Source organism: Carassius carassius, chromosome 4 (genome assembly GCF_963082965.1).
Source record: "Carassius carassius chromosome 4, fCarCar2.1, whole genome shotgun sequence".
NCBI lineage: Eukaryota > Metazoa > Chordata > Actinopteri > Cypriniformes > Cyprinidae > Carassius > Carassius carassius.
In genome coordinates this window covers 21,086,078-21,099,081 of record NC_081758.1, presented here as the reverse complement: position 1 = coordinate 21,099,081, position 13,004 = coordinate 21,086,078, and the positions used below count along the sequence as shown (strand labels likewise).

General features: G+C 34.8%; 2 protein-coding genes across 2 annotated transcripts; both read right to left on the bottom strand.

Moving 5' to 3' along the window:
• Positions 1–1,768: 1,768 nt before the first annotated feature.
• cxcl11.4 (chemokine (C-X-C motif) ligand 11, duplicate 4) lies at positions 1,769–2,822 on the bottom strand. The gene is made up of 4 exons (XM_059542028.1): positions 2,699–2,822; positions 2,433–2,559; positions 2,232–2,321; positions 1,769–2,057 (listed from the first exon to the last, which is right to left on the bottom strand). Exons 1-4 carry the CDS (start codon positions 2,754–2,756, stop codon positions 2,042–2,044), a joined length of 291 nt encoding a protein of 96 aa, XP_059398011.1. The 5' UTR covers positions 2,757–2,822; the 3' UTR covers positions 1,769–2,041.
• A 2,473-nt stretch (positions 2,823–5,295) lies between these two features.
• LOC132130349 (C-X-C motif chemokine 11-6-like) lies at positions 5,296–6,142 on the bottom strand. The gene is made up of 4 exons (XM_059542041.1): positions 6,047–6,142; positions 5,803–5,929; positions 5,602–5,691; positions 5,296–5,440 (listed from the first exon to the last, which is right to left on the bottom strand). Exons 1-4 carry the CDS (start codon positions 6,102–6,104, stop codon positions 5,434–5,436), a joined length of 282 nt encoding a protein of 93 aa, XP_059398024.1. The 5' UTR covers positions 6,105–6,142; the 3' UTR covers positions 5,296–5,433.
• Between the last annotated feature and the right edge of the window lie 6,862 nt (positions 6,143–13,004).

Genomic DNA, 13,004 nt, shown 5'->3' with positions numbered 1-13,004 from the left:
AAAATGTTTTTAATTTGGTCTTCTGAAGTGTTCTAATTTGTTGAAATTGTGATTTTGTGGGTTTTTGGTAAATGTGAGCCAAAATCATCACAATTAAAAGACCTGAAGACTAACTACTTCAGTCTGTGTGCGATGAATTGATTTAACACACGAGTTTCACAATTTGAGTTGAATTACTGAAATAAATGAACTTTTTCACAACATTCTAATTAATTGAGAAGCACCTGATATGTCTGTTGTCGGTATGACCCAAGGAATATTTTCATAATTTTTTTTTTTAAAAATTTCATAACTAAAGTTTAATGAAAGGTTTATTACTTTTGGCCAATAGGTGGCGCTGTTACCAAATTGATGTGACATGGTCAATATTGGTAAAGTTTGGTGTAAATATGTCAAACCTTTGAGAGATACAGCCTCAGATGCAGTTTGGCATCTATTCAGCAAATTCTTTCATGCGCTAAACGAAAACTGTTTTGTGTATTGACAGGAAATCCAGAGCTTTTGCCAGCTTGGTTAGAAGATGATCCGAGCCAAATTTGGTGAAAATAGGACCAACGATCTAGGAGGAGTTCAAAAAAGTAGGTTGTCAACATGAATCAAAATGGTGGACAGGAAGTTCAGCCAATATTGGTAAAATTGGTATAGGTGTTTTCATCATGATCCAATGAATCTATCAACAATAGATTACAACAGGTTAATATAAGCAAAACCTTTTGAGTAGGGGAAGTTGTGGCTAAGTGGTTAGAGAGTTAGTCTCTTTAACCTAAGGTTGTGGGTTTGAGTCTCGGGCCGGCAATACCACGACTGAGGATGGGTTAAATGCATAGCACGAATTATGAGTATGGGTCACCATACTTGGCTGTATGTCACATCACTTTGATTATCATGAGGGTATGGAGCTGAAGGCTAAGGTGTTTGTAAAATACAGCATTTTAGAACATAATTCAAAATGACCGAAGCCTAAAATGTCTGACGTGGGAAAACTGGGTATCATTCGATTTGGCATGATGCACCGAATCTAAAGAGACCAGTTTTGATTGTGATTTTGGCCAAAGCAAGTTATGAGGTCTCCTGACCACTAGGGGGCAAAGCGCCAAAACAATGCAGGTAGTCTCACCACTGCCTCTGTCTGCACCCCTTAACAAAAAATCATTACTTCAGACTTATGTGCCCTCTCGAAGCTTGCGTTCTGCACGTGACAATCGCTTGATTAAGCATCCCAAAAAGGCAGAAAATCCCTTTTACAAACTTTTAAATGAAATGTTCCCTCCTGGTGGAATGACCTTCCCAACTCAATTCGAGCAGCTGAGTCCTTAGCCATCTTCAAGAATCAGCTAAAAACACATCTCTTCCATCTTTATTTGACCCTCTAACTTTAGAACTCACTATTCTAATTCTATTCTTTAAAAAAACTTGTCCCTTAGACTGTTCATTTACTAACAGCTTAATATTAATAATAAAAAAGAACTTCTCTAATCTTTTTGTATTCTATCTGTTTTCTTTTTATTTATTATATAATACAAATAATAATAAAAAACCTTGCTACGTGTACTGCGTTAAGCTGACTTGTTATAGCACTTGCATATCGTTGCTCTCTTGTTGATTTTGATTGCTTCCAATGTCCTAATTTGTAAATAGGTTTGGATAAAATGATGGCTAATAGGCTAAATATAAATGTATGCAAATGTTTTATTTAGTTTATTTTTAATTTATACTCCATAGAATGAAAATAAGAACAAAAACAAACAAACAGACAAAAAACCAATACTGCAATGTCACAAAAGCTTTATTGTGCATGACTGTAAATATTACACTCTGTAATCAGGCATGTTTTCCATTACTATTTTAAGATGTATATCAGTGATTAGTGATTATATTTATCAGGAAAAAAATCATTAAGGAAACATTAGGAAAAGATTTACATTGCAATATCAATTTCAGTTCAAGATTGGTCTTAAAGGTGTTGCCTACTGATTGTAGGGTGTTAACATAATATGTTCTTCACTTAACAATAGCTCATATGGATTCATATTTCAGGCTATCACTTCTGCAGGCTCCTAAAAATAATCAGAAACAGTTGATAGTGAGTCTTCTCTGATGGATAAGTAAAAGAGAAGTATTCATATTGTCTTTCTCACTCTGTAGATCTGTGGTGTTTACTTCTTTTAGAAGTTGTGGACATCAAGTATAAACAAAATATAATATTAAAAACAGTAAAGGGTTATACTAACCTCTTTTCAACAGCCTTCATTATGTATTTCTGTGTGAATTTAGATTCTGGATTCAAGCATTTCTGCTCTGTACTATTTTTCAGAGTAACACTACAGAAAACCATGAGACAAAATAAACTGCATGATTATTTGTCATTCAACATATTTAAACAGAGATGTACAGTATTTAGAGAATATATGTAAATAACGGTATGTGCTTACACAATCTCCTGGTTTTTACAAGAGGGACTTGGTGGTATGATTTCAACCTTCTCAATCAGTTTTGGGGGAACCATTTTCACACCTTTGCCAGCACAAAAACACCTGCCCTTTGGAGCTCTAGCCTGGCCTGGAAGAGAAAAACAGAGCATTGTACCATTATCTACAACAGCCTGCCATGCAAGAAGGTTTCATGATATAAATGCACAACATCAAAAACCTGAATATTTGCATTTCTTCGATCTGCAAAGTTCAGAGATCAAACTCACCTTTCACCTCTACAACAAGCAGGCAGCCTAGAATAACCACAGCTGTAATGATTTTCATAATGTTGATCCTCACTAATCTCACTTATGGCTGATTAATGAAGTTGTGGGTGATTAAGGTCAGCTGCTTTATTTTTATGCTTTTATAAGGGATTTTCCCTCCCTGAGAATTTTTTATTTAGTTAGTTTTTGTTTCTATAGTCCAGCATCTGTACTTGTCTCATTTCTCAGAAACACTTTCTTTTCATGCAGACTTGACCTTTCCAAGAATGAGGAAGGAACTATTTGAATAATAATTTTCTTTTGTCAATATTAGACTGTAATTACAATAAAATTGCAATTACATAATAAGCATAATAATAATTTGTATTAAATGACAATGATTATGTTTTAAAAAAAAAATGTTTTAATGCTTTTCGTGGCAATAATAGTGTAATATTGCAATTATAGTCTAACAGACTATAATTGCAATATTACACTTATTGCAATGCAGAAAGAATTATGCCATTAAAACAATAAAAAACTTAATCATTGTGTAATTTAATACACATTTGTATTTTGAATTTCCAGACAGTCTGTGTATTAGCAGGGGACTTCCGGTGACTCTTTATGCAGGTGCATCAGTAGGTGATGTGGCAAGAAGTAAGTAGGTCACTGAACCATTTCTCAATACATTTGTTAAAAAACACTACATTCAGGTACAAAACAAGTGTGATTATGAGTGAGTCAGTAAATTATTTAATGTTCTGAATCATTCAACAATCGGGGCATAGGTGGATCTTTTTTTACTGTTGCACAAGGCCCATTGAAATGCCACTGTGCTCTAGTAAAATATTACCGAAACCTCTGTCTGACAATGGAGATGTCTGTATACCAACCTAAGAATCATTTACAGTCATGCACATGAGAAAGTAGGTAATGTGTGTTTTCTGTCAGCTGTTTTGAAATCCGAACTAGGGATGCCAGATGGTGATTGAATCAGTCGGTCAAATAGGTTTGCAAAAAGGTCTGAGATTGTTAGTAACAGGATGTTTTATATGGCAGAAAACAAAAAGTGATGCAGATGTTTTTTTATTTTTTACCTAGAATCCTTTGTAGGGAACAAAACTGTCAGCTATGAAGCAGCTCTTTATTGCACATGCAGCGTATGAATGACTTTGCTCTACAGGAAAGACAATTTATATTCAATAAAAGTATTAAAATATGGTGACATATTTTTGATGAGGGTGCTATGCCCAATTCAGAAAGAAATTCTAGAAATAGTCCTGTGACATTTGAATCTGCTGTGGCTTAGTTTCAAATCGTTTTTCTTAGCTGATGAATAATAATCAAAGTAACTGACAATATCGTATCTAAAATATACGTCACTCAATAAGAATTCCTTATTTTATGACCTGTGCTGTTGTTGTTCTGAATATCAGACTGCGGTTTTTGCAGGCACAAGACTGAATCACAGCGTGGTGATGTAAACCACACACTAGTGAACAGACCAAGAGTTCTTTTAAAAATAGAGCTTAATAGAAGACAGTGGTTAGCGGCTCTCACTACCCTTTTACTGTACATTGCATGTTCTATTTTAAAGTATTGGATAAAAACATGATTTATTGAAATTAGGAAATGCTGACATGCACGATTTACTTTAATACAGGAAAAACTTCTATACGAGTAGTATAACTGCTATAAACAGCTGTTTCAGGCATATCAATACAGTAAAGAATATAGATGGATGGATGGATATAGAGATAGATAGATAGATGATAGATAGATTAAAAAATAACAGTAAACACAAATTGCTTCACTAGTGTTGATTTGTGATATTCACAAAACACTATTTCATCACACAACATCATGAACTGTTGTCAGATATAAAATATCAAATGACTAATGATAATCTGTTTGAAGAATAGAGCAGAGAATGAGTGACCACCTCCTCTTTTCCTTTTTCAAGAGAGAATCATTTGTTTAAACTCTTTGTTCATTTAACGATGAGGCAACTAACAATAGATAGAGCAGAAGTTCCCACGTTTTAAGGTTTATTTTTTATTGTTATTATTATTTTTGAACAGCTTCTTCTGATCACAGTTAGAAGTAGTTGTCTAGAATTGGTTTCAATTCATTTTTGAGGTGGGGAATGGAAATGTAGCTTGCATCTCTTTCAGTTGATTGATTTATCCAGTGCAGTGGCAAACCTACTTTAGTTTGCACTGGCAAAAGTCTTTCTGCTAGCCAGGTTGGTCAAAAATAACTGCTTATAACGGAGACACCGTTTACAGTAGTTGCAGTCTTTAAAGCTTTATGTTTTACCTCATGTTTTACATACCAATGGGACTATTGTGTTTGTAAATGGAGATGCATTTTCACTCAGAATGTCAGAATGCAAGAACTACTCTGAAAGGTCAGAAGACGTAATTAATATATTAAAAAAGCTTTATTTGACATCTTTGTGGACAATGAAAATACAATCATACAGCAAATTATAACAAGACTGTACATATGACACATTGTTCAGTGGTCTTATTAAAATATGTTTGTGCAAACAACCTAGTGGTCACATAAAATTAATTGAATCAGCTTAGACATTATAAAATTTAAATTTAAATTTAATGAAATATTAATTATTAGGCAAAATATTAATACATCTTAAGTCAGTGAAGTCATTTGAAGGAAGCTGGTGCTTATGATGATGTCTTGGTGTTCTTCAGAGGCACAGAGACAGATGTACTGTGTGGCACAGTCTGCTAGCTCCTGTGAAGATCAGAAATCATTTCAATTTAGTTTATTTTCCCATTAATTCATTCTTTTTTATTTTTAATTGCCACATGTCTCTCTCTGCCACACAAATCTACGTCTTTGCATTGAATATGTTTGTGAAGCAAGATTAATATACTTAAAGCAGACATTCTCACCTCTTTTCAATAGCCTTTATGATGACATTTTTAGTGAATTTTGACTCTGGGTTCATGCATTTCCGTCCTGCACCATTCTTCAGAGTCACACTATGAAAGAACAAAAGTAATAAGCCGGGTCTTACTCTTGATTGTTTTACAGTTGATGAATTAATAAAAAATGTAAATAAATCAATGTATACAAATGTGGGCTATGCTTACATAATCTCATGTTTGCGACAAGATGGGCTTGGAGGGATGATTTCAACTTTCTCAATGTTCCTCACTAAAACCATGTTCGCACCTTTGTCTGCACACAGGCACCTGCCCTTTGAAAACCTGTCCTGTCCTGGAAGAGAAATGCCATATATTTCATTAGAATCAATCAGATCATCACCTAAACACATATAAATCTTAAAGATATGCTGAATGCTCTTGATCTGCGACTCTCAGAGCTCAAACTCACCTTTCACTCCTACAGCGATCAGGCAGACGAGAAGAACAAAAGCTGCTATAGTCTTCATTGTCTTCTTGTTCTCGATGAGCTGTGCTTGTGTTATGTCTGGCTCAGTGAGATTATGACTGAAGGACTTCATGAATCCATTTAAATACTGTAGGGACAGGGTTTCCCCTAAGTGTTAGTTCCCATTTTTAGGTTTCAATACTCCACCTTCCTCTCTTTTTTCTCTTTTTATTGCAATTTCTCGGAAGCACGGTCCTTAACCTTTATGGAGAGAAGCCTTGACTTAGAGCACCTTGAGTGTAACTTTCCAAGAATGAGGAAGGAATTCATGCTTAATTATATTAGTGAGAATTATGATTTGGTGAGACAGACGTTAGGCTAAAACATTGAAAGTGGAAAAACTCTTGGGGAATTTGATTGAATTTGATGGCTTTTATTGTCCGTTTTTAAATACATGACAATCTGTTGTTAACATTTGGTGCATAAATTAAGGTAACAATACAAAGAAATGTAGAAAATTTACATTAAACCTACTTATTAACACAGTCTTTTGCAAGAATTTTAAAGCTAATGAACCATTGTGTGAAAGACGAGTAGCACCCAACAATTTCTATGCATTCAATCTGGCTGAATCCTGCTGATTTAATAGTTAATAACTACACTTTGAAGCTGTAGTTTATTTCATTTATGACTGATTACCAACTGTATGTACTTTATAAGCTTACACGAAAATCAAGTTTTATAATCATTCTTAATCACTCACTCCCTTTAACCACCAACAGCCCTATCTGCTAGGACATTATACTTATACATTATATATATATATATATATATATATATTTTTTTTTTTTTTTTGCACTGTAGTTTTCCCAAAGAGGTCTCTCATCCAAGTCCTAACAAGACCCAACCTTGCTTAGTGACAGAGTATTAGCTGTGGGTCATCATCAAAGTCAATTTTCAGTTTAGTAACTGAAAGATAGTTCGGCCAAGCCACTAACAACCAATGAAAAAATGAAAATGTTTAAGCTTACCCTAAAAGAAATTGCCACAATTTAAATAAACGCATGATTGCAAATAAAACATTTTTTTTAATATATTGATTTACTTGAACCTTTATGTAAAGTTCTGTTGACATAAATATTTTATAAATTAAACTCATATTTCTGTCAATTTATGTTATTTTATTTTATGTTTTTTTTTTTTTGGCATGTTAGTATTTAATACTTTTATTTTCTACATTTAAAAAAGGTGTCTGCAATGTTAAAGTTTTTGTGCTTAACACTTCTGAAGATTAGTGCTCGTGGTTAGGTTGTAATGTGAACACTGTTTTGACTCCATGATGACTGCCAGTGAAGAATTTTATTCATTACTTGATAATTAAGTTACTGTCATGTGTTGGTTTCTGTTTAGTTCCATTTTGCACTGCTTGGCTAATTTCCTGTTCTCTTCATTATCGAATTATCATTCATTAGTTTCCATCTGTGTTTGTTAATCATCTTGTTTGCTCCTAAGTTGCCTGCCCTTTATAAGCCCTCGGTTTCTAATCGTTTTTGTCTTGGGTTCATGTTGTTTTTGTAATTGTGAAAGTGGTTTCTGTTAATAAAAAAATAAAAAAATACTCCTTCGTTGTGTGCTTTTCTAAAACCACGTACCGCCTGACAGTTACATTCAGCATGTGAAATACTAGACAAAAGTTTTTTTTTAGCAAGTTGATAAAATTTACAAATACTTATGTTTACCTATTCAACGCAAGTTCTATACAGCAACTTTTGGACTGTGAAATAAAAATTCAGTCTCCATCATGCCAAACTGTGGCTGGGATCTGCTGGTTTTTCTGGTGTGCTTGTGGATGTTGAATTTATTTGTGAAGGCAGTGAGAAACCACAAAAAAGGATGTGGGACAAAATGTGTATTTTCTGTGGAAGATTGTCGGTTGTTTTCACTACCTCTTTATTTTCAAGGCAGTCTAAACAACATTGTTGCATCTGATGTAAAAAGATGCTGACATAAATACTGGCCATAAATGTGTGAAAGTTATTTGTCCAGTATAAATTATTGTATAGTTATTCTCTAAGCATTCCTGGGTCATTTTTTAAAATGAGACATGCTTAGTAAACCAGATAATTTGAGGATAAGCTGGCATAAACCAAACCTTTAGTAAAAGTTTCCAGACAAAAATGTCTGGGTTATGCCATTTTTTTTCATATGTTTGCAGATTATAAAAAATTTCAATGACGAAAGATTTCTAATGATGAAATTCAGTGACTAATCAGAGTTACAATGTTGAGAAACCAAAGAGTTAATATATAAACAAACCACAAATCAGGTCAATGTAGAAAACTTTCCTTTTCACTGGAATATCATCAAATGTTTTCACTACCCTTTTCTTTATATAGGACCTTAACAAGACGTTATGTTGGGGTCAGCTAATGACAATTATAAAAAAAAAAAAAACCCTTAGGAGAAATGGCACTTCAACTGCAACCTATTATTACAAAATGTTTTTTAATTTTTTTTATGAATGATTATGCATGCATAATATAATATACAAAGTTACTTTTTTATTATAGACTTTTTGTCATTATCTGAGTTAAGAAAAAAATAAACTTTATGCACTGTCTATTAAACCATTTTTTCAAAAATAAAATGAGGTCGATCCATATTTTGTCTTGTTGTGGAGTTAGTTTTCCGCATATCTCAATACATTAACACTTGTATTTGTTGTCTTCTTACTTTGGAATTGTAAGTGTGGACTCTTTAGAAAACTCCAAATAACAGTGACATTTTAAGCTTTAAAGCTTATCTACATTGTCTGGGACAGTCTTTAGTAATAAGGTAGACAGAGTAAGGTTTTGGACAGAAGCCCCCAGTTGTGTCTGCTCTTTTTATTATTTCATATAATAAATAAAAAAATAACTTTGGACCCCTCACATCCAGCTCACATCTTTCTCTGAACATCTGGCATAAGAACAGCTGTACAGAACATCTCAAAACTGAACATTTTATTACAGTAGTATTATATTTTAAATGTATTGTCTATTCTATATCTTTTCTAATCTGCTCTAGAATAATCTACTCTCTTATAATTAATGTTATGTTTCATTTTATTAGCTTAATTTAACAGGAATGCTTTCCTTAGCAAATTCTTTGTGTGTGTAAACACACTGAATAATAATTATAATAATAATAATACATTTATTTTGTATAGCGCCTTTAAAAATTGCTTTCTCAAGGAGTTTCTAAGAAAACTACATAAAAGAAAAACACAACAATAAAATACAAGATAAAATACAAAGCAACAAAAATTACAAATCCATCAAATAAAAGCTTCCCTAAAAAAAGAATGTTTTAAGCAAGGTTTTAAAGACAGCTAAAGAATTAGTAGCCCTAATGTCAGTTGGGAGAGAGTTCAACAGTTTTGGGGCATATGAAGAAAATGCCCTGTCACCCCTGGATCCCTGGATCGTAACCTTGTTTTGGGGACAGCTAAGAGACCATGCTGAGAATAGCGTAAATTGCGAGTTGGCGTGTAAGATGTTAAAAGATCTGCCAAATACTGTGGAGCAAGTCCATGTATGTTTTATATGCCTTATATGCAGGGCCAGATTAACACTTTGTTGTACCCTGGGCAACAATATTCAAGGGCCCCATCATCACGACCCCAGGATCACCATAATATGGTCATATACAGAATATATTACTGTAATATACAGTAAATATACTCAATACTTCAAATTCTAACTGTCATCAGGTGTATTTTGATTTACAAATATTTAAATGCTCATAGAACTACAAATGCACTACTATGTCCCCTATCAAAGACATTCACTCACATATGATGCTATGAAAACAAAACACATCCGCATCTGTATAATCTGGTAAAATTGACCCACTACATTGAGAGGGAGGGAAATATCCTCCATTTTCACAAAAATGAATAAATAAGCAACCACTTTCAAACCATTGTTTATTTAACAACATTTATTCCCAATAGAAATGTATTGAATTGATATAGCTATAACAGAAGACCACAGACAACACATCAAGAAACATTTTGGTCCTCAGCTCATTTTAAGCAGAAATCACCCTGACAGGGTGACCCTGTTTCCTCAGAATTCAACAAGGCAATCAAGTTATTAGTCCAACACAAACAATTTGAAATCTGCCAGTTTTCCCTCCACAACAATATACAGCATTTTAATAAAGCTGGCACCTCAAGGAAAAAATAAATAAATAAAATGCAGTATCACTGTTATCTGCTCATAAACATTTTTATCCTAAGCTCATTTTAACTTGTTTTAAAATAGAACAACAACATATCACAGCACAATTAACCAGTTAAACATTGTAGTGCTACATAAACATTTAGAAATCTGTCAATTTCTCTGAAGAAGACAAGACAGAAATAAATGCTACATAATCTGGCAAAACACAATTTTAGTCCTAAATAATGAGGAAGTGCATGTTTGAATTTGAAATGCCTTCATTTGGCAAACACATCTTACAATGGCTTTTTTCTGGACTTTGACTGTGCAAACTGGTGTACAGTATAACATCTTCAAAATCAAGGCCACTAACAAGTTCATGTCCAATAGCTAAAATAGAAAGTGCAGAGCCGTGTCTGTGACACAATTTCTCTCTAGAAGACAAGATAAAAATAAATACTACAAAACCTGGCAAAACACACAATTTTAATCCTAAATAATGAGGAAGTGCATGTTTGCTTTCATTTGGCATCTTGTAGAAAAGTCCTGGCTAGCTGAGTTGTCCTCGTCGTTGACGGAAGCTGACTTAACAGAACTGTCGGCAACATTAACAGGAGTGAAGAAATTACCTATTTTAGGTATATACTTTACATTTTCTGCGTTTCCGCTTCGCGCTCCCACTTAGCTTCTCCATGTCAGATTTTTTTCTGTTGTAGCAACGCCTGACGTAACCCGCTCGGTGTAACATTTGACCAACCTCATGCGGAATGACCAATGAAGAGAGGGCCTCAAGTTAAGACCCTCTCCTCATTGGTCAGTCCGCATGAGACTGACTCTCAACCGCTCTCAACTCACGTTCAAAGTCATAGGCAGCGCAGCGTCTCTCTGTGCAGCGCAAAAGCCCGTGTTGACAGTTTGTTTAATGTAAAGCGGGAGATTACCAGATACAGTATTTTGCTCGTGCCCTTGCTGCCCTGGGCCCTTTAGAGGTCTTGGGCCCCTGGGCAATTGCCCAGTTGCCCGTATGGTTAATCCGGCCCTGCTTATATGTAAGCATTAACATTTTTAAATCTATACGGTATTTAACAGGCAGCCAGTGCAATGTCTTCAAAACAGGAGTTATATGGTAGCCAGCCCTAGCCCCAGTTAAAATTCTAGCTGCGGAATTCTGCAAGTATTGCAATTTGTTAAGAGAGGATTTGGACACTCCAACAAGGAGAGCATTGCAATAGTCAATTCTTGAGAAAACAAAATAATTCATAAATTTTTCAACTACAGACAAGGATAACATTGGCCGATTACGTGCAATATTTCTAAGATGGAACAATGCAGTCTTTACCGTGTTCTGGACAAAAGGCTCGAATGACAAAGTGGCGTCAAAGATAACACCAAGATTTTTTTGTTTACTGTGTAGCTCTAGGGCAGAACCATCAACTGAAAGATCTATTGAAGCAGCATTTCGCAGTTGGTGGGGAGAGCCAAGGAGCATAACTTGTTTTAGAGCTGTTTAGACAGAGAACATTTTTAGCCATCCACATCTTAATCTCAGAAATACAGCTGGAAAGATGAGGGACATCCACAAATTGACTAGGTTGCGAATGTATATAAATCTGAGTATCGTCAGCATAGAAGTGATAGCTGAGGTTAAGGGATCTTAATAGCTGACCAAGAGGATAAATATAAATACTGAAAAGCAAGGGACCAAGAACTGAGCCCTGTGGGACACCAGTACAGACAGGGTCCACATCAGATCTGAAACCATCCATAAAAACAAATTGAGTGCGACCTGTAAAATATGACCTGAATCACTCAAGGGCAGTTCCAGATACACCGAAGACAGTTTCCAGTTTATTCAGTAAAAGCATATGGTCAACAGTGTCAAAGGCTGAACTAAGATCGAGTAAAATGAAAATCGAGAGAGCGCCAGAATCAGAAACTAAGAGTAAATCATTAACAACTTTAACCAGGGCTGTTTCAGTACTGTGCAGTTTCCTAAACCCAGATTGAAGGGGCTCAAACATATTGTTGATGGTTAGATGGTTGTGTAATTGAGACGAAACAACACCCTCTAAAATTTTAGCAATAAATGGAAGATGAGAAATTGGACGAAAGTTACTAAGATTGTTCGAATCACTATTTGGCTTTTTTAGCATGGGAGTGACAGCAGCAGTTTTAAATGCTGTTGGCACAACACCAGTAGCCAAGGAGTCATTAAAAATGGTAAGAACAGCAGGGCACTGTAACGCCACACCAGCAGAGGGAGCCCTTCACGTCTCTGGATTGCCCCTTTGGATTTACTACTTGATTGGACTGATGTTTGTGTTTGACCTGTTCGCCTGCCTACTCGTCTCTGCCTATTGGATAACCCCTGTGTATGTTGAAAGATCTAACTGTCCTTACAGTACTGAGACTTTGCCTGGTTACACGACTCTGATTATAAGATCTTCCTTTAATAAACTCCTGCAAATGGATTCACATTCTGCTTCAGCCTCTTCATTACAGGCACAAATAACCAAAAAAGGATTTAAATAAAGTAGAAGGCAGGGGATCAAGTATGCAAGTGGGAGCTTTCATACCAGATATCTGTGCACAAAGAGACTCTAAGGAAACTAAGGAAAAATTAGAGAAGGGTGTACAGGAAAAATATAGCAGATTAACTGTAGAAGCATGATGACTAAAAGAACTAAGAATATCTTTGCGAACGTTATCAATTTTTAAATGGAAGGATTTAAGAAAATAATTGCACATCTGAACTG